The 22,602-nt window shown below is 45.9% G+C and overlaps 1 protein-coding gene across 1 annotated transcript in view; it reads left to right on the forward strand.

Annotated features, from left to right (window-relative positions):
- The first annotated feature begins 132 nt into the window (after positions 1-132).
- Positions 133-22,602, forward strand: part of LOC119166805 (ribosomal protein S6 kinase alpha-5-like) — a 252,691-nt gene continuing 230,221 nt past the window's right edge. The window contains exon 1 of the mRNA XM_075867431.1: positions 133-305. Coding sequence (XP_075723546.1) covers positions 221-305 — 85 coding nt within the window. The 5' untranslated portion in view covers positions 133-220. The remainder of the gene's footprint in view (positions 306-22,602) is intronic.

Raw genomic sequence — 22,602 nt, forward strand, 5'->3', positions numbered from 1 at the left:
GTGTTTGCGCCAACCCGCCTTGTTCCCCCGTAGCTGCTCGAAGAGTGCGTGGGGGTGGGGTGTCGGCGCCACTACTAGGGCCTGTCCGTACGTGCGAGAGAGAGAGTGAGCTACAAAACAAACATAAACGAGAAAGTGTGTGCGCGTGTGTGTGTGCCGCGGGGTCCGCCGAACCGTCGGCCCGAAACCACCTGAAAGACCCTTTCCTTTGCGGTTCCCGATGGCGACGTGCAGTGAAACCGTGGGCGACGCGGGCCCGGCAACTGCACCAGAAACCTTGACCGTTACTCACGAACTCAAGAACGGTGAGTCGCGCCAACTGTGTTTCCTGCCGTCCAAATAACGCTGGAGCTGTGTGCGCGCCCGCTTGGCGCCGCTAGGAAAACTTGTCGCGTCGAGAGGTCTTGCTAGCCGTGTTGTGTAGTGCACGCGGGGCCTTTTCGTAACTTTGGGGCGCGATTCAAACGCGAGCCGCTGCTTTTGCTCTTTGCACAGTTCATTCAAAACGTTCCGCCGGCGCTTGAGCGGCGTCAACATCGCGCATTTCGAACGCGACGCACGGCACCCCGACTTTGGTTTAACGCCCTCCCTGCGGTGTCGCAAACTGCTGCGCTACGAGCCTCCAAACATCCGCGTCGTCTGCTATCTTTTGGCTCGCGTTTTTTTTTTTTTTTTTTTATCTACTGATACGCAAGCGTTCGCTGCATTCGTTATCTAAGGACCGTGTTCACAAATCATCCTTATCTCGCGTTTTCCTCATCGGTTTTCCCCATCGGCAGTCACGAACTAAACATGTAGTTACCCAGTTACCTTTTTTTTTTTTTTGCTTTCGTTGTAAAACATGGAGAGTGTGCTGAAACTTGAGGAAATCATGATAAGGACAATGTTGGTTTGTGAATGCAGGTCTAAAAATCTCACACCGGACAAAGCAAGATGTCGCATTGGCACTTAACTAAGCGGGCGACGTATGTATTGGGCGAGTTTCGCTTCTCCTTTTTTATTTTTTTTAACTGCAAGTTCCCGGGGCCGCCGTTCGTACGTGTAGGTGCGGAGGCAACTGTTGCACAGATGTGGCTTTGGCGTGCGCTCGCCTTTTTGCTCGTTCTTGCCGCTTGCGTCTCCCGCGTTGGTTTATTTATTACATATTCACTGAACCTGCCATCGCGCCTCGATCCGCCGCAGCTCTGCTGGTTTGTTTGTACGGTAGTGCATTTATCTCACTTCCTGTTGTGTTAGGTGGGGGAGGGCGGAATCCAAGGCGGTTTGAAGACACTATACGACCTTGACATCTCCGCTGGACTCCGACCGCTTTGCGGTCGCGTTTTCTTTCTCTTTGGTTTCATCTGTTCGACACGAGATGCGATCGCTTCGACTAGGTTCAAGCGGCGGCGGTTATCTGCTGCGATAAGCGTCCCCAAAGGAAATGGAGGGCCGGAAGGGTGGGCTTTGTGATTTACTCACTGCCGTTCTTACTTGGAGAACAAAAGGACGCGTTTTTTGAAAGTATCATCATAAAACCGACGCGTGCTTTGTGTGCCATCTTCATCTACTGCTTCCTTCTCAGAGAACGTGCGCTGATTTGTCCGGTGTGTGGAAGGCAAGAAAGCGAGCACTTAGACCGTCCACTCATATTCACTGCAGCTTTTTGATTGTCATCGGGGACGGCTTTAAGCTCTCCCATAGTAGAGTACGCTGTGCTCTAAATCGTTACCCCCTTTTTCTAAACACACTTAGAGAGAGAAAGAGATACAAAGAATCATACACAGAGACAGCATGTATAGTATAGCATTTAGTGGAGAAGGGACCTAAGAGTGGGGAGGAGGTAAACGGGAAGGGGGGGCATCAGAGGGTTTAGACAGCTGTGGTGGGAGAGGGAAGTGAGAAGGGTGTAACGGAAGAGGTAGAGCATAGCGCAGTCTTGCTTAGTATAAGTAAGGGATGCAAAAGTGAACTATTGGTGAGGAGGAAAAAGAGGAGGGCAACGTCAACATTACCGTCGCTTTCTTTTTTTTTTTTTTTTTGCTGCGGCGCTGCGTTGGGCTCCCTAACGGGCTGCAGAAATTAGGCGCCTTCTACCACCACCACCAGTTTTCGCTCTCACCTCTAGAGCGTAGTTACCGCCCGCAGTATATATATATATATATATATATATATATATATATATATATATATATATATATATATATATATATACACATTGAAGGTCGCAGGTTCGGTTCCTGCCCACGGTAAGTTATCAATTCAACCACTTTTATATTTTCACATTTACATTACAATTCAGTTCGGTCTAATAACTTCCCCTATACTTTCCTTGGCATTATTGTCTGTTAGATCTCATTAATATTGTGTCAAAACACGGAAAAAACGAGCCCTTAAGTATACACTTGTTTCCCTATTCATTAACGAGGGTCTCGTACTGGCAGGCCTCGTGCCTTTAGGTTATATACGAGGGACTATTGGTCAGCTGCCATCGCCTAATAAGCTTACGTGCAACGTGACGCCAAACAGGCTCATAAAAAGTTTACCACACTTGACACCATGGCTACTGGTGGCGCTGACTGACACTCCCACGTTGAAAATTCACATAGATACCCAATAAAGGTGGCTGGGGGGATAGCCGCCGTGGTAGCTCAGTGGTAGAGCATCGAACGCGTTATTCAATGGTCGCTGGTTCGGTTCCTGCCCACAACAAGTTATCTTTTCACCCACTTTTCTTTTTTCACATTTACATTACAATTCGGCCGAATAACTCCCTCTATACTTTTCTTGACATTATTGTCTGTTAGATCTCATCAATATCGTGTCAAAACACGGAAAATACGAGCCCTCAAGTATACACCTCTCTCTCTCTCTCTCTCTCTCTCTCTCTACATATATATATATATATATATATATATATATATATATATATATATATATATATATATATATATATATATATTCCACGCCAACTGTCCCAACCACGGCGTTTGCTAAAAATATATTTCAGTCAAATATTTTGAGAAAATCAAACATATATAGAGACGTTAGTTTTCAAGTTTTTTGTCATGATATCTTGAGCGGCAATTTTTTTTCTTGCCCGTGACCACCATACGAAATCCAAGATAATGGTAAAAACCAGGTAAAAAAAAAAAACTCAGCATATCCAGGGAGTTAATGATGACGGTGGGGCAAAGTGCTGAAGGGTTTCATCGCTAAACCGTGAACCATCCGCGAATATCGCCCACTATCATCAAAGACGTGACAAACACTGTATATATTTGTACGAGAAATTATATTATTGGTAAGTGGAATAGCTATACGTCGCTTCCGTTCCCTCTTCATTATAACGGCTTTATGGTTGGCGAAGTGATGGATCGGTGATGGGGTGGATGTTTGCGAGGACGAAGTAGTGGGCAGTTTGCAAAGGTGGAACTGTAGGCGGTCACATACAAACAAGGGATAGACACAGTGGGACAATCTATGGTTCTTTAACGAGCACCTAGATACAAGTACGCGACCATCTTGCATTTCGTGTCGGCTACTTCTCGACAGTATTTGCTTTATGGTCGGTGAAGTGTTGGATAGGTGATGGGGCGTAGTGGGATGTTTTCAAGGACGAAATACTTGGAAGTTGGCAAAGGTGGAACTATAGGTGGTCACGTACATACATAAAAGGGATGGACAGACCCACGCCTTTTAGAGGAGCATCGCCTCTTTAAAAAAAATTCCCTATAAATTCACTGTTTCACACATTCTTTCTATACTTGATTTTTTTTGCGTTAAGATAAGTAAAATAAAATGCAAGGTATAGAAGGGACCTTCATGCAGCGGTCAGGTCGGATCACGTCCGTCTCGCCATAACCCACATGCATATTGCATTCCAGTGCGTCCTAGCTTTTCGGCTTCGTTCGCCTATGCCTCGCTGTGGTGGACGGCCATTGCGAAATCCCGCGTTACAGTGAACTCAATTATACCACTGCCTTTCTTTCCTGTCCGTTTCGTAACAAGATTAGGCCAACTATATTCAGTGTGTGTGTGTGTGTGTGTGTGTGTGTGTGTGTGTGTGTGTGTGTGTGTGTGTGTGTGTGTGTGTGTGTGTGTGTGTGTGTATGTGTGTTAGTACGCCATCAATTCCATGGGATGTCGTCATCGTGCGCTCTCCCTATGCCACTGCGCGTGCGTTACGGAATATCTATAAACGGGATTTAAAGTGTTTCCCCCCGTTAATATACGAATAAAAGTAAAAGGTAGTGTGTTGCGTAATATCTAGAAACGTGAATTAAGGTGTTTAGTCAAATGAATAAATAATGAATAAGTTAAATGGAGAAAGAAAATGAATCGAGATTAAACCGTAAAATGCCAGAGGAAAACCTCGTACTATACTTGAAAATTTTGTTGAAGCGCACTAAAAAAACGGACGGACGGAAGAGGCTGACAAGGACAGCGCTTGCTCTCACAACTGAAGGTTCATTAATCAGAAAATGTATTTGAAGCGGATACATTTTGTGCGTTTTTTTTTTAGTGCGCTTCATACAAAATTTTCACTTATGAACGTAATCCAACTGGCCCAATTTGCCCTCTTGCTGCCTCGTACTATACGTTTCCACCGGGTTTGTCGCTTCAGACTTCCTTTATCTACGCCTATGCATGAATCCATCGCATTTCAAACGAAGGCATTTCCCAATGAACTTACGCTTCCCTACGCGAGCTATTTACATTTCGCGGAATGAATTTCGTCGCTCCGTCTAACCCTTTGCTAAAAGTGCAGGCCCGCTTCGGCTTTAGTTGCCGCAATAATTTGCTCGTCATGAATTGAAAATGTTTACCAGCCCTATATAACTACATCTGCATAGCTCCTCTTTCTCTCTTTCTTTTTTTTTACTTCGCGTTTCGGTCGGGTGAAACAAACTTCCGTTCCGCGCAAGTTCCCTCCTTTATTATCAGTCGACTCGCTCGCTATGTCCTGAGTCTAGCTTTCTTAAGACTAAGGCCGACCTATCTGCCTTCTAATAAATTCGCACTATCTCTCTTTTAAGACTACGATAAGCTATAGCTTCTCCATACAGTACCGCTGTCGTTCCGTCAACAGCGTTACGAAATCGTCAAGTAAAGAAAGGCCTGCCCACACGTACGCGTCGGAGCGTGTCAGTGCGTGGGTTTTGGACGTGGCGCCGCACTCTCCATATAAATGGAGAGAGAAGGAGCGTAGCTTCGCGTTGCGCGTGCCCTCTCTCTCTTTCTCTATGAGAGAGGGCGCGTTGCCGCGTCAAAGGGCAACGCGCTGACACGCTGTGACGCGTATGTGCGGGCAGGCCATTATTGTACAGCTTGTGAAAGAACTCGGCGGCGGACCTGAAGATCGCGGCCGAGTTCGATCCTGGGCTTCGGCGGTCGTATTTCGATGGATGCGAAATGGTTGAGGCCCGTGTGTGCTGTGCGACGTTAAAGGACACCGATAACCCTAATTTCCTGAGCTCTCCTCTATGTACGGCGTGCCTGATAAACATATTGGGGTTTTTGGACATGAAACCCCAGATATTATAGCGAATGGCGAAGGTTGGCACATACATGGGTGCAGCTAGAGGTGGAGGGGGGGTCATAAAAATGAAGTAATGGGAAGGAGATGGGAAAAGGTGCAACGTAGGTATAATAAGGAACACTATAGTGTTCCTTATAATACCTTCGTTTCACCTTCTCCCATCTCAATCTTTTGTGCCATTATAATGGTATAAAACTCACCAGGTAAGCCTTCGCCTAAGGCAACTCAAAGGATACAGTCGCGTTCTTTGTTTTCTTCACAGCTCGAAGTGCCAATCCTCTCTCGCCCTCCCCCCCCCCCCCCCCCCCCCGCCACACACCTCGAAAACCTTCTGCACCTGACGTGGTTTTGCACGGCCTCCAAGATCACAGGCATTGCAAACTTTCTGCACACTACCTGGCTTTGCACTGCCTCCGTGATCGGTCCACCTGTGACCAAGGTACGATGCCATGTGATGGCCTTGAAGTCACGTCGCGCTCTATTGAACTGATGGTGACGTCATAGAGACGTAACAAATTTTGAAGTTGTGTCGTCGCGATAACGTCATCTGGTGATGTCACGTGATAAGTCTTCCGAATCATTTGACTACGCCGCTGCCGATCAATATTAGTGTTTGGTGAGGCATTTAATATCCTTAATTGATAGAGAAAAGTATGAGATAATAAAAACTGAATGAAAAGGAAATACCAAAATTATTCATTTTGCACGCTACAGTTAAACAAAATCGTCGAAGAACGAAACGGCACGACACAAGAGCGCTTGTGTTGTGTCGCTTCGTTCTTTGTCGACTTTGTTTCATTGTTGCTCGCAAACACTTCGCACTATGTACAACCAAGTGGCCCCTACCCTGGCTCTTCTATCAGCAAAAGCAAGAAAGGAAGAGACAAAATGTTCGTACCAGAACGCCCCACGGCAACGGAGCTATAAAGGTGTATTATCCGGGCGATTGAACAAATGAATGGAAGAAGGAGAAAACGTAATAAATTAAGGAACGGAAAGAGTATAAACCGCCGGGCCTAGCTGCGCGGAACGCGCATCACAGTCACAGCGAAAGCTGGAAGAGTGGCCTTTCAGAGCCCTTTTAAGGGCGAAGCTCCTTGCGCCGTGGGTCGTTTGTCCCGTGTCATCGTAGTAGCCAGTTGCATTGCATTGCATGTCATTAAAAACGGTTTCACGGCATATCCGCGGAGTGAATGATGATGAGTGGGGCGAAGCGTCCGTTTGTACGTCCGTCCGTCCGTGCTTCGCCCCATTCGTCATCATTCGCCTCGTAGATATGCTCTGATTTTTTAAGACTAGTTGCGTAACTGCTACACGTACACTTGCAGGGTACTTACAACGCCATGAATAATGATATTTTTGTGCAGTAGGCAGGCATGCACTATGCTTTGTCTTTCTTTGGAGAAGGGTGCTACCCGCCACACACCTGCAAGGAATCATGTGCAATTTCAGGCTGCTGTGGCTGACTACGGTGAAGAGCTGTGCCTGAAGCTTTGGTAATGGGTCGCAGCATTCCACGACCCACTATAGCGTTACGCGATTGTTTAACGCCTGATTGTTCCTTGGCTGTTCTAAAACGCCCTATTACTCATATTAACGCGATTCCTTTGTCGACAAGAAGCCATGGCTACAGACTAGTCTGCAACGGAGTTTCCAGCTCCGGTGTCTCTCAGTGGTGGAACACTGGGCTAGCATGCAGGAGACCCCGATTCGAATCCCATCGTGACCTTGGTGTTTTTTATGGTCCTAGCTTTTTTTTTTGTTTCGCGCAATAATGGTTACGGACACCGGCGGCGGCGGACAATTACGGCGCATGCGACCCTTGTGATCTCATAGCAGCTTTCGCTGTAAAAAGGTGTGTTTCCAGAGACGATCACACGCTGTTTTACAGCTATACAGCGTGCTGTGCCTCTCGCGCAATAATCAATCAATTGTTTATATGCACAGAAACAACTCCGAAGCCCAGGTTTGTATTTCGAATTCGAACGTATTTCGAATTAGTACTGGGGCAACTCGCTGCGCATCTATACAGTCTCCACGCACGCACTTACGCAACACACACACACACACACACACACAGATAGATAGATAGATAGATAGATAGATAGATAGATAGATAGATAGATAGATAGATAGATAGATAGATAGATAGATAGATAGATAGATAGATAGATAGATAGATAGATAGATAGATAGATAGATAGATACGTTTCGTTCTCGAACACCCATGACAACGAAACTATGAATGCGTATAATCTGGACCATTGATGAAATGCATAGGTTCAAGGAAGAGAAAAAAAAAATTAAGGAATGGAAACACGAGAAGCGGTACAGGAAAGGCGCATCTCCAGAGACGGTCGCATACGGTTCACCGTGATTCCGGGAAATAGAACGTCTGAATGGATGCTTTGACCTTTCAGGAACTATTCCGTCTTGCACGCTGTCGGTCGTGTTTCGTAACGTTCATATTTGTCCGTCTCTCTTCTTTTCTTCCATGCTTCTTTCCCTCTTTGTTTACATCTTTGTTTACCTTTTTATATCTCTCTTCTTCTTATTTCGTTATCTATCTACCTATCTCCTGACATTTAACTGCTATTCTTTATCTATCTATAAATTATCTTTCCCTCACTCTTTCTCTCTCGCTTTTGCTTCTTTGTGTACTTTTTTTTCTTCTTTTTGTTGCCGATGTTGATTTGTTTTCGTTCATTTTATATTCTTTTTCACCTTTCAAGTGTAAGACGTTGCGTCCTTCCTTGCGTTACCGGTCCTCAGATAGCGATCAACGTCTAAACAGTTTTTTCCCTGCCTTTCCAACCTCCCAGCCTTCCATCTCTACCATTTTCTTTTACCCTCCCCTAATCTCTTCCCCTCTTCCACTCCGCCGACTTTTCCAATCTTTGAAGGAAAGGGCGTTCTGATGTCGGCGGCGAAAGTTATTTAGTTAATGGACGCACCTATGCGGTGCGCCGTATAGCTGGGCGCTGAGATGTTCTGTCGCATATAATGTACTCAATCGACCAATTGTTTCGGTTGCTCAGGAACACAAGTAAGACGTTTATCTAATTCTAACATATTCCTCATTCGTAATGGTGGTCCGCCACGTTGGATCAGTGGTGGAGGTTGATCGGGCAAGCACCGTTTTAATTTCTACGAAACTGCTGCGATATTCATCGGCGGAAAGTGCGATTGATTGAAATAAATATTGCCGATACAAACCAAAAAACTGGTGTTCACATGCCAACTTCGATAAGGAACGGCTTTTCTTGGCATTGGAGCGAAGGGCCGTTCCACGCGCTTCCCGCACAGCCGCAACGCACGTGCCAGGACCCCTACCGCAGGCAATCGGGGGACAAATGAGCCAATTGGCGACGCTGCCGAGGGTGAAAGGCCGTCGCCGATTGGCTTATTTGTCCCCCGCTTGCGTGCGGTAGAGGTCCCGGCAAGTGCGTTGCGGCTGTGCGGGAAGCGCTTGGAACAGCGAGAAGACTGCACGCAGCGGAGGCGGGGCTTTTGCAAACTGGCGTTGCCTCGAAAGTAGTGCGGCAACTTGCGGCTGATTTCGGTTTTGCTCGCTCGCATCGTTAACATGCTGGCATAATTAAATACACTAAAATGTTAATGGGAGGAACATTCTGATAGTGCGGTGTGCATTTTAATGCCATATTGCCAGTTCATTGTTCACTGATAAAGGCCGTTTTACGCGCTTCCGGCACAGCCGCAAAGACGTGCCGGATCCTTACCGCACGCAAGCGGGCGACAAATAAGTCAATTGGCGACGCTGCGGAATGTGAAAGGGCGTCGCCAATTGGCTTATTTGTCCCCCGCTTGCGTGCGGTAGGGGTCCCGGCACGTGTGTTGCGGCTGTGCGGGAAGCGCGTGGAAGGGCCCCAATTCCCAACAGCGTATTCGCGGCCGCACACTGACCCGATATACGTCATGGACGCCGTGCGTGCTTATTTTGGAAAACGGCTGCGCTGAGAAGATGGTGCTATCGAAAAAAAAACAAAAAAGAATGAAAAGCATTCTCGCAGAACGAACAATTTTACCTCCGGCTTCCGGCAACTCTTTGTGTCTCATAATAAATAAAGCAGCTGTTATTTCAGCGAGGCTGCAGTGAGAAAATTGCCAGTATACTGAACCACGTTTTCTTTTTTTCGCGCGTTATAGCGGGCGCGCGTCTTCGGTTCTCTCAACTTGCAGAGCGCCGTCGGGAAAAGTTGTGTAGATATTTTTAGCGAAGTAAGCGCAGGACGTCTTTTGTTCGGGCAAAACTGTTTGTCCTGTGGATTGTCGTTGTTGCTGGGAATTCTTCATGTGGATTATATAAAATTAACTTACAAATCTGCTGCTGTGGCCCTTTGGTCAAGGCTCTCGGCTGCTGACCTGAAGCTCTCGGGTTCGTTCCCTGTTGCAGTGGTCACATTGCGGTGCAGGCGAAAAGCCCGAAAATTGTGCACGTACTGTTAAAGAGCGCTATTTGGTCAAAGATTCAAATCTAGATTGTGGTCAAAGATTCGTACTGTTAAAGAGCGCTATGTGGTCAAAGTTTCGAATATAGTACAGGACTTCCGATCGGAAGCCCTCCACTATATGTACGCCATCTCTCATAATCATGTAGTGGTTTCAGAACATGTAACTCTATAGATAAATAGATTACTGATCAGTAATCGTGAACTAATCACTCGTCATCGGGGAAGTGGTTCTTTATTTACAAACGGAAATGGTGCCACTATACCCGTCACGGTGGTCTAGTGGCTAAGGCACTTGGCTGCTGACCCGCAGGTTGCGAGATCGAATCTCGGCGGCCGGCGGCTGCATTTTCGTTGGAGGCGAAAATGCTTCTGTTGCTCACGCTATTTTCACTGCTACCATATAACGCTTCCGACCAGGCATTAAAACGAAATGTCGTTTAAAAGAGGGAATAATAAGCTTTCCGAAGTTGCCCGATTCAGTTTTATTTGCGAAGCGGAACGAGCACAGCGCATTCGCAAACAATGCGTGAAAGGCGGAGTGCATGGTTTCGGCCGGAGTGGGACCACCACCTTAAAGCACGCCAGAGAACCCATGGTGTCGAAATTTCTGGAGCCCTCTACTATACAGCGTCTCTCTTAATCGTACGGGGGTTTGGGGACGTTGCACCCAAATAATTATTATTATTGATGACGCTTCCGCCGCTTTCTATTCGTAAATAAATGGCCACTTCTCTGGTAGATGGCGCTGCCGTGCAGTTCTGCGTATCTTGACCACAGCTGGTGGGCTCAGTTTTACTTTTGGGGCACCTGTGCCTGCGAAGATCCATTAAATTGTTTTACTTGGGGCTGTCTGTGCCTGTATATGTAACTTTCTCGTCTGCGATGAATCCAAGGTGACACATGTCGTGATGTATACGATGGAAAGTCCTCCGTTGTAAGTCATCGCTTCCTTTCGTTCGGTGTGTTATTTTTTTAGTTAACGAATTAAAGGCCACTTTTAATGAAAGTGAAGCAACGCAAGCCTCGTAAGCTCTTCCCGATTGGTGCATACACCGGCCCTGTTTTCGCCCGCGGCTATTTTTAAGCTTTGTTTATTTATTGTGACGACGTCTTTCGAGCTAATTAATCTCCGTCAAGGCCACAGTCCGGTCGTTGCTTTATTGCAGATTATTTGCGTTTTTTTTTTCGCTTGCTTCTTTCTTTCTTCTCTTAAAGTTTATTACACGAAGCAGCGTTGATGGCATGTGACCATCGAAGAATGTCAGGCTCCCGGAAATTGGCGGCGACGCGGTACGTGCTGCTCAATTTCATTTTGTAATACGGCGCGTTTCGTAGAAAGGAAGTAAGCCGAGGCTTTTTGGAAGCAATTTTCCGGACAGCCTTTAAAAGCTACTGAAAAATGAAAACGTCGAAAGTTAACGCGATGTGAAGTTTTTGGAAGAAAGAAAATAGCTTTATCGTTGTGAAATGCTGCATAGAAGCTACTATGTATAGAAGCTATTATTGAAACGCAATGTACGCTGCAGTTATTGGCGTACTTAAAAAATACGGCATATTCACGGGGTAAATGATGATGAATGGGCGAAGCTCCGGAGGGATTCATCGGTAAACTGTGAATCTTCCGTGTAATTCGCCCAGTTGATCATCATGTAAAGACGTGAGAAACGCTGTGTGTGTATATACACAAATCAACTTTTATTTGTTCTTAGACGATGGATGGCTTGCGATGTCCCTTCATTATGACGGCTTTATGGTCTGTGAAATGAAGAGAGAGCGGTTCCTGTATAAGATCTCGAGTCTTTCATCAACTACAAGTACCGCTTTCTAGTTTATAACATCTTGCATCTTTTCATCATCAGCTACAAGTACCACCATCTAGTAAACACTACAAGAACTAAACGAGAGGTGGCTACATACAGCAGACGGTACCGCCATCTAGTGAACACTGCAAGAACTAAACTAGAGGTGGCTACATACATGGGACGGTACCGCCATCTAGTGAACACTGCAAGAACTAAACTAGAGGTGGCTACATACAGGCTACAGGGGACGCACAGCCCACGCCCTAAGGAGCTTCGCCCCTAAAACTCTCTTGGGCAGGGAGTGGGAGTTTGTAGAGCGCTACTTTTCTATGTATCTGACGTTTCACATGTGCCCGATCCCCGACCAGAAGGTCGCGGGATCGAATCTCGAGCGCCGTGGCCCCATTTCGATGGAGGCGAAGGGTAAGTCGTCCGGGTTTTACTTAAAATTGGGTGCGCGTGAAGAAAGCACAAGTGGTCCACATTTCCGAATACCTCTCTTCTATACGTCTCTCGGTGTCAATTAATGGTTTTGTGACGTAAAGCATGAACAGTTGTAAACAATGCTGTGGGGGGGGGGGTTTCCGAAGACGCTCTCGAACATTGTAATTCCTATTTCCTGCCTATAAAGTTGATATTTGGTAGTTTAGTTACATAATCCAAATTAACAAATAAATTGATTTAAAAAAATTGTCTGTAGTGCGCGAGGTGGCTGTCTTCAACAATATGCAACTGATTTCACTTGCTTGCCTATGATGTAATATTACATTTTTTTAAACGCTTGGCTTAAGTTAGCTTGTGCACCTGGTGTATATATAGCATTGTTGCGGACAGCATGCGTTTTTTCAGTGCGCATGCGCGTCTGTGCGCTGCGGTATTCCTGAAATTTCGACATCCAGAGAGTCGGAAAATCGATTACCGCGGCCCGCCCGGTTGGGTTCGGTGACAGCCTACGGCTGCAGTCGTCAGCGAGTCGTGAATTACCCGGCAGCTCTCATGTCGTCGACGTGTGTGTGTGTGTGTGTGTGTGTGTGTGTGTGTGTGTGTGTGTGTGTGTGTGTGTGTGTGTGTGTGTGTGTGTGTGTGTGTGTGTGTGTGTGTGTGTGTGTGTACTTTTTAAGTTAAATAGGTTTATCGAGTGGTTGGCTCGTGCACTCATGTTTTCTTACATATTTGCATTATGTTTTTTGGGGGGAGGGGGGCTTGGGGAGAGGGGAAGGCGGAAGCCTGCCTTGAGGCGCACAATAAGGTGTGGCATCAAAAGTACACTTATAGATTTTCCTCGTGTACAAAGTTCAACATTAAACGGTGGTACGGTCGACCTATATACAGCGGGCGAGGTCGGGTGGGCCTCGGAACAGCTATCCTGAGGCTCCTTACTCGGAGGTGGCGAACATGGCTCAGTTGTAGGCTTGGGCAAGTATCAATAGCGATGACGTAATGTGACGTTCACTTACGAGAACTTCCGTTCACAAAATCAACGTTCCCACGTCATAAACAATGTTCACACTCAAGAAACGCCTGCGCTTTGCCGAAGAGTTCATATTGCAGCTTTTTTTAGAGATCTGTCTCGTGTTGCAGTTCTTTTATGTGCGTCGTTTAACTACATGCTGCATTTACGAAGAACCGACGTGCCAGAAAGGAAGCCCTTTGGTATACGGGGACACTTGAGAATCGAGCGACCGATTGTGGAATCGAGTTCGTCGTGGAATTGAATCGTTAAATGTGGAACGGAGTTGGAGGCTAAAGCCGCTTCTGTTGAAGCGGCCATTCGGCACTTTTAGAAGTATCCATCGAAATGGCTTCGATGAATAAGTTCGTTGCCCCACGAATCTACTTCCGCGAAAATTCTAAGAATCCGTCCTTTGTATACGGAGGAAGTTAAAAGAGATTCGTCGCGCGCTGCAATTGCTTACTGTATAAGCAGGAAATCGATATCTTTCTAAGCTAAGCAGGAAAGGGATGGCACAGGGGCAAAGAAGTTACGTCACGCGGGTCATGGCATTAAGCACTTTTTTATTTGTTAGAGCTTACGAACAGACTTTAACAAATAATTGCAAACTACCGACCTTCGCTGTAATGTTTTCCTTGCATGATCTCGGAAGCCTCGGCTACCGATCGGCAGTGTTTTTTTTTTCTGACCACACTGAAAAACTGTTGTAGCGCCCCTTTAACACTGTCTTGCTAGACGTGGTTGGTTTTGTCGCACGATGCGATGCGGCTTATCGCTCCCTTTCTTTTAGCCTGCTTATCTCATCTCTTTGTGGAGCGTCCTCCGGCTGCGCGATGCGGGTGTGTGCTCGCGTTTATCTCCGACGCAACTGAAAGCGTGTTATCTCCGCCGTCGAGTTTCTCACGTCTGCATGCCGGACAGCGACAAGGGTGGACTCGGCGCGCAAAGTAGGCATCGGCTTATGACGTCTGAACAGTACCTGCTGTCTTGCCGCCACGAGGGAACTGCAAGTCATGAATACAGCTACAAAGAAACACGGAAGGTGGTTCCAAAGCAAATCACATCAAGTTATGAATACAGCTACAAAGAAATACGAAAGGTAGTTCCAAAGCAAATAACTTTTATGGAATTGTTGGGGTGGCTGCTGTTGATACACGAGCATAAAAACGAAGGTAACAAAGGTAAAAGCAACAAAGGTAAAAAAATCATAACTCTGCCGCACATTTGAAGCAATGAATGCGATAGCAACAAATTGGATGGTCTCGCGAAAGATGGCAAGCAGATCGAAACGTGTCCCGCGTTTCTCGCCCATAAATGACGCACGAAATGTACTCACAGGTACAGATGAACGCGAATAAGCGTCTCAGTTGTTGCTGCGTTATGTCGGAAAAGCGCGCCCTTTTCGCAAACAGAGACTGCGCAGCAGGTGCAGTGACGTTTGTGCGCCTGGTAGTTACAACGTAATCTTTCCGGTGAAAGCCCAAGGCGTACGATTCCGCCACCGCGAAATAAGCGCGCGCACGCATGATCGTTCATCCCGCACCCCTCTCCGCGGGGCGAAGTACGCGTGGGAGATGGGAGCGCGCGCCGCCGCGTCCTGGCGATCTGGCGACGCGCGCTCATTGCGCCATCTCGCTGGTAATGTTGAAAACGCGATAGTTTCCCCCAATGTCTCCCTTATTTCTTTCAATGTCAGTGCAAACGCGCGCTTATCAACGGGAGCCATTCCGTTATATATGTATATATATATATATATATATATATATATATATATATATATATATATATATATATATATATATATATATATATATATATAACAACCCATGGTTTCTAGGAACGTTTTACCTATTGTGTGTAAGTGGCAGTCGTACGTACATACAACCGTTGTATCTTTTTCCATAGCTAAACCAATCCACTCTAATTATCCAACTTTTTTATTCCTGCTCTAATCGGCTTTATGTTGTAGGCCGCCTCAAATAACCCCAGAATCAAGCAGTTAATTAGCCTTGGAATATGCCTGGCTGTTTTTTTTTTAAGCCTAAAGCGCGCGAAACACAGGCCAGATATGAAATAGACGCGCGCTCTCGCGCCGCTACGTACGCCTCGAAGCGCTATTTGATTGATGCACGGCTGGGTTCGTTTATTGTGGAGGGTTTCACGCTATATACGATGGACGCGTATCGAAACACTCCGCTGACGCGACCATCATCCAGCGTGAAGCCCTGCACAATGCGGAGACGAACGAACGCAGCCGTGTGTCAATCAAAGAACGCGTGGAAGCGCTGGAGTATAGAGCGGAGCGAGAGTGTTTTGTATTTGGCATGTGGGGCAGCTTTAGCTTTTTTATCGCAAAAATCATTCAGGCATATTCCAGCGCAAAATAATGGCTTGATTCTGGGGTTATTTGAGGCGACGTACAACACAACGCTAACATTTTGCCGATTCTAGCAAATGAAAGAAATAATAACTAGGTAAATTTATATATATATTTCATTATTTAGTATTTATTTATGGAAAACACAAGTTTGATGTAGAACTTAGAGCGCATATATATATATATATATATATATATATATATATATATATATATATATATATATATATATATATATATATATTTACAAGTGTATACCTAGGAGCTCGTTTTTCTGTGTTTTGACACACTATTAATGAGATCTAACAGACAATAATGCCAAGGAAAGTACAGAGGAAGGTATTAGACCCAATTGTAATGTAAATATGAAGAAAGAAAAGTAGGTGGAAAAATAACATGCCACATATATATATATATATATATATATATATATATATATATATATATATATATATATATATATATATATATATATATATATGTGTGTGTGTGTGTGTGTGTGTGTGTGTGTGTGTGTGAGAGAGAGAGAGAGAGAGAGAGAGAGAGAGACGGGCAGAGCATATACAGAGTGCGCACATCTCCACTATAGCAACAGTTGCGATGTTGGTGCTCTGTTTCTATCACGTGGGGTGTGCAGACAGATACTCTTTGTCGTCCCACCAGATATCCGGGAGATGGGCTTCGTTCTGCCGAGACACCAACTGTTGCGATCGCTTATCAGATGTGACCCACGCGTGCTGCCACAGCGGCCCGTGACTATACTGCAGCGGCAGGCGCGTCTGGCCAGTTGCGAAACGTATGTATACGGCACGCGGCTGATCCTTTTTGGGGCGAAGCACCTTATATGCTGGGGCTTTGCCCGTCCACGTCCGCGGTGCCCCGGTTGTCACGGTAAGATGCGTGGATGTGAGGCACACAAAATGCTCTAACAATAGACTGATGTCAATCATGTACTTTTGATGGATCAAAATAAGACACCTGGAAGCACAAATTCATTGTGTAATAGTCGGCGACTTCGACGTACACATTATAGACCTTGGTACCTTGCCTTTGTTGTCGACACTATGCCACTCTGTCACTCGGTTTACATTATATGGGGGCGATCCCCGGGTGATGTACGGTTACGCATCTAAACCATAGACATAGTAAATGAAGAGTGCTTACCAGCTAGTGCAAACTACAGGGTATGAGGGGACAGGAGAAGAGACGAGACAGAGCGCTGAACTGCATGCACTCTTTATCATGTTATACCAACACGCCCAATCCTACTGTCTCTTGAGTTTCATAGACATAGCTTCACTGACTCGTCATGATTCACTTTGTAGAGACGGCGTATATCACCCCCCCCCCCCCCAACTTTTTTTTTTCTTAAGGACGGGGTGCTTCTGTTAAAGTTCCTTGATATTGCACTTCGGCGCCGCGCTGTTCGAAAGGCACTGTGAGAGGGCTGACACAGGCTATGGGAAAGGGAGAGGGGCTTCGCACAGCATGTGTGGAGATGCACGTGCCCGTCGTGCATCTCCTATCACAGATTCGCACAAATAAAGAGGATCTCTGTGAGCGCAAATAAGCAGTATCCATGCTCTTAAGGAGGTTCCTGTGATGGTAGCAACAGATAGCCTGGTCTCCCACCCTCCCTTTATGGTTTTATCACTATCGTTTATTATCTCTTAAGGGCCCTAGATGGGACGTTACATAAGTGTGTTTGGGAGGGGGCGGGCGGCAAAGTAGCGAAATATATATACATACAAGGTCACGTTCACGAAGAAAAAGAGTCGAGTCAGCTCTGTACACTGCTACGAAACCAGAAATTAAAAAAAAGACACGCTAAGTGTTCCTGCATGTATTGACAATTTATTTGTGTTGTGGTTTCACAAGCACAAAACAAAAGAAACAATAAACATCATATTACGTGTTTACAAAATGATTGGTAGACTGCATGGTTTTGTAAGAAAAGTGGTTTACTTACACATTGTTACAGAGGCGCAGACAATGGAATCGTATAACTTCTTAGGCCCAAAATGAAAAAAAAAAAGACTGAAAATTCAGAGGTGCAGGGCAAAATAGTTATACACCAGGAAAAATGAGCAGCTCGTAATGAGCTTCCAGATTCATGTTTGAGTAAGCAGTCTGCTGTTGAACAGTTTCATTTTGTCAAGTGAGCTGATGCCAACTGCCTCAATTTCGAACTGTCACGTTGATGGACGATTGATTCGTGAAGCGAGCTCCACTCTTCTGTGGCCAAGGGTAAGAAGGACTTATTGAATGCTGTTGCAGAGCGCCCCTTTTTTTTTTTTTTTTGTGGTGTATTTAGCCTTAAAGTTAGGGGCTGAATACGCGGCTGCAACCGGGCAACAACGAAGTGTTTCAACATAAGGAGACACTAAAGAGAAACAATAACTTAGTTTACATTGACAAACTGCACTCTGAGAAATCTAATGTCATGTGTTTCACTATCATAAGTTCATTATTAGCGAAGAAAATCGATGTTGACGTTAATTTCGCGCCTAAGTGTACGCGCGTGACGTAAAAGATTGTATTTTCGGTATCTAAGTGGCATCGGCTCGATGAACTTTTTCTGCCCCGCCGGGGTGGTCTAGTGGCTAAGTAATCCCGTCTGCGGCAACTGCATTTTCAATGGAAGCGAAAATGTTGTAGATCCGCGTGCTCAATTTTGGGTGCACGTTAAAGAACGCCAGGTGGTAGAAATTTCCGGAGCGCTCGGCTATATACGGCGTCTCTCATATGGTGGTTTTGGGACGTTGGACCCCTCATGTCAATCAATTATCGATGAAATTTTCTGTGACTTCGTATTCCAAGTCTATGACATGCACAGATTACAATGTGCTTCGTTTTTTTAGCGATTGAAAGCTACGCAGAACGCAGTAGACGCCTTCGAAAATTGATGACGTCGCAGTATTTGGCGCGGGAATCTTAAGATGGCGTCTTCAGCCGCATTTTTTTTTTTTGCGCGTTTTGTTGCTAAGCTTCGTGCCGTGGTTAGAGTGGTGTTCTTGGAATCGTGAAGTTTTGCTTTGCCGACGTGCACTAAGACTCGCTTTGCACTTTAGTGTCGCTTTAAAGCTGGAAAGCGACCTCGAAGAAGGATCGCATTACCGTATCAGAAAGGGCCTATCGCCGACATATCAACGATCGCGAGAACACTACGGAAACTCCAGACGCAAGTACGCACGTGAACGGGCGCGCCTATATACAGGGTGTCCCACATAACTTGAGCCAGGAATTTGAAAATGAGAGACACATGAGTGGCGAATTGAGCCAAACGCGTACTACTGGCACTATATAGGCTGGAGGTACTCAGACAATTTTTTTGTCTCTCCCCATACTAATAAATATTCATTCTTAGTTACCTAATTTTAATTATGGGCTAGAAACCCAAAACATGAACACTGTGATGTAAAGCACTTTCAGAAACCACCGAATAAGTTGTTTCCTGTACGATACCTCTAGCGCTGTTATTTTTTTCCGCGTTGTAAAGAAAGCCAATAGCAGCACTATATAGCAGTGCGCTCGCGGTCCGTCACACGGCTTATTTTCACATTTTGCGGACTTTCTTCACAATGTGGAAAAAGTGACAGCGCGAGACGTACCGCACAGGAAACAATTTAGTCGGTGGTTTCTAAAACTGCTCTACATCTCAGTGTTCATATTTTGGGTTTCCCGCCCATAATGTAAAGAATAGGTAACTGATAATTATTAATCAATTAATACGGGGGAAAATAAAAGTCTGAGTAACTACAGGCTATTGCGAGTAGTATGCGTTTGGTTCAATTCGCCTCCTAAGTGTCTTTCACTCTCAAATTTTAGGCTCAAGTTATGTGGGACACCCTGTGTACAAGGGCCGCATTAATTACACTGCGCTATCCGACGGCGGGTTTCGGTCGTACGACGCCGCCACCGAAATCTGCGACCTTCATGAAAGCCTGCAGAATGATGCACGGCGAAACCGGATTAGCCGAGGAATCTCCGTGAAAATGGGGCGAAGAGAAAAGGCTCTACAAACTATGGCGCGGCCCGCTATAAATATATGCACGCTGGCGCTCTATCTGCATCCCTCCGCACGTGTGCGCGGTCGGCGAATGTCGCTTACACAAGCTTCGCGACTCGTGCCGTGTCAAGGGCGCGCGTGCAGCGAAGCCAAGATGTAAATATATAAGCTTACAGCAACGTCTTGTTCGACTATAGTGCCCTATATGTGCCTGCATGCATCTTTGAACGCTTCTCCCGCGGTTGTTTCGTAATACCGCGGGCCGGCAGGTAGTGGACCGAAAAAAGAAACGGGAATCGCGTGTGCATGTGCTGCGCCGGGAGAGGTCGGTGGCTTCCTTTTGGAAGTCGTAAGCTGGAGAGAGAAGAAAGAAAGAAAAAAAGCCGCTTATATCCGTGTAACTGTGATATACCAATGTTGAATGCTTATATCCGTGTAACTGTGATGTACCAATGTTGAATGCTTATATCCGTGTAACTGTGATATACCAATGTTGAACTGACATTGGTATAACAATATAGCAACACACACACACGAGCCGGTGGTGTCCCCCCCCCCCCAAAAAAAAAGAAACAAACACTGCACGTGTTTTGCGCCTTGAGACGCCGGTGGTTTGATTTCACAAGGCGGGGGATATATAAATGGTAAAAATGGCCACTTACTTGTATCCGTGTAACTATATGCTACACCAATATACCGTGCTGCCTGAAGGGGGCGGCTTGCGCTGACCCGTTAAAAGGGACCGTACCAATAAATAAAAGAGCCTATCCCCTTCGGAGATGCGCACGTACACATGGATATAACAGGCACGGAGAGGAGGAATGGGCCCCTTATATCAGTGTAACTTTATTACACAATTGTCGTGGGAAGCGTGCGTTGCGTGCGATGAAATTTCGCCAAATGAATATATATAAAAAAAGGGCAAATCCTCTCCCGAGATGCGCTTACATACGCGTTCACAGGAAGCAAGATATATAGCTTGCGGACGTCATTAGCCGCGTGCTATTTCAAGCCGCGATCAGTATTGATTTTTTTCTGGGCTTCGCGCTAGCTTCTTTCTCGTATTTCCTTGCGGCCCGGCCGGCACCGTGCTCTCTTACTCTTTGCTATACAGCGTGAGGGAAAAAGAAAAAAAAAAACTCCCAAGCATTTCCCCGAGGGTGAACATGGTTAAGTGCGAATGCACGGAGTGATGCTATGAGGGGTATTTATTAATTCGCACTATTATATTTATTAATCACTCTATGGTGCCTTTATGGTGTAATGGTTCCTGGGAATCGCAATTTGATCACACGGGGGAGTTTACGTTAACTCACTGGCGAATGCCAACGGATTTTAACTTTACTCCCCCTCACGACCCGCTCTCGACGGGAGACTGAGAGAGAAGGCGGGCGCGCGAGAGAGAGGGGTGCGCGCGCAGCTGCAGCGAGCGAGGAGAGCGGAGGAGCGAGCGAAGGGGGAGGGGGTATAAGGCGCGTTACTGACACCGATATCAGCGTCGCGTCCGTGGCTTATTCGGTAGAGCGTCGCGCTGCGGCCCGCCAAGTCCTCTTTCTTTTAAAGATAGAGAGAAGACTGCGGACGCCGCCGACGGCGGTGGATGCTTTGGGGTCGCTTATAAAGTGTATTCACACTTAAAAAAAAAAAAGCCTTCCGAAGTGTATGCAGCGCGTTCTCGGCGCCATGAAGTTAATAGCGTTATTACGACGAGCGGTACCGGCTTCCGTGGGGGCGCTTAGCGCCGACAAGTCAATGCTTATCGTTGCGTAGTACACCTTCGTAAATTAATTTTCGAACTGTCGCAACTTGGTGAAAGTAGTATATAGGGTGGCAGTTTTGGGCTAGTTGGCGTTGCATGAGTAACGAGGTTGTGAAGCGATGAAACGATTCAGGCGTTTAGTTGCAAGGTAGATTATATATATATATATATATATATATATATATATATATATATATATATACTGACTAAATAAAGGGTTTGTGCTTGTATGTAGTTGAGGATGAGGAGTATTGTGCTTTCACAATTTTAATTATTGTTCGTCTATTGTAAGTCTTTTATTCCCACACAAACACAATGGTTTTCTAACTACCGTCATTTGACTTATATATATGTGGGGTTTAACGTCCGAAGACCACCATTTGATTATGAGAGACGCCGTAGTGGAGGGCTCCGGAAATTTCGACCGTCCATGGTGTCCTTTAACGTGCACCCAAACCTGAGTACACGGGCGTACAACATTTCCGCCTCCATCAGAAATGCAGCCGCCGCAGCCGGGATTCGATACCGCGACCTGCGGGTCAGCAGCCGAGTACCTTAGCCATTAGACCACCGCGGCGGGGCTTTTCTAACTATATACCATGACAGCGCACTGTATACGCTTCGACGACAGAGCTATAGGTCTATAATGTCAATGATGCGTATACGTTGAAGTGGCCTACTAGTAAGAGGAATTTGAGCTAGCTTCAAGGTGTCTTACATTGTTCTGTCGCAATTACGTTTGATATCAATATATTGTTGAACTTTTTTTTGCGTGTGCCCCACTTCCGCGAATCTCCTCGTGACAGGCGCGGACGACGACAAGGCTAGGCCCTGTAAGGAGCTTATATCCCCCTGAAAATCCACGCATCTCCACGTTGCGAAGCATGACGAGTGGGTGAAGCTCTGGGCATCGTGTCGGTAAATACCCGTACGTTATCCGAGCGTTTCCCCGTATAATTTAAACTGAGTGACATGAAATTATTTATGAAATGACTTAAAGGGACAATAAAAGAGAGCGCGAGAGAAATGTTTTCGAAGCAAATTCAAATCAAAGTATTGCTTGTTTTGTTTTTGTTTTTGCATTGCGTTGTTACAGCGTGAAAGATATACAGAATAGGGTCCCAAGGTCAGGGCACCGTACTGGGACCCTCCGTACAGAATGATAAGATACAAACAACCAAATATACACAAAAATGTAAAGATATCAAA

This window comes from Rhipicephalus microplus, chromosome 6 (assembly GCF_043290135.1).
Source record: "Rhipicephalus microplus isolate Deutch F79 chromosome 6, USDA_Rmic, whole genome shotgun sequence".
In the NCBI taxonomy this organism is placed as follows: Eukaryota; Metazoa; Arthropoda; class Arachnida; order Ixodida; family Ixodidae; genus Rhipicephalus; species Rhipicephalus microplus.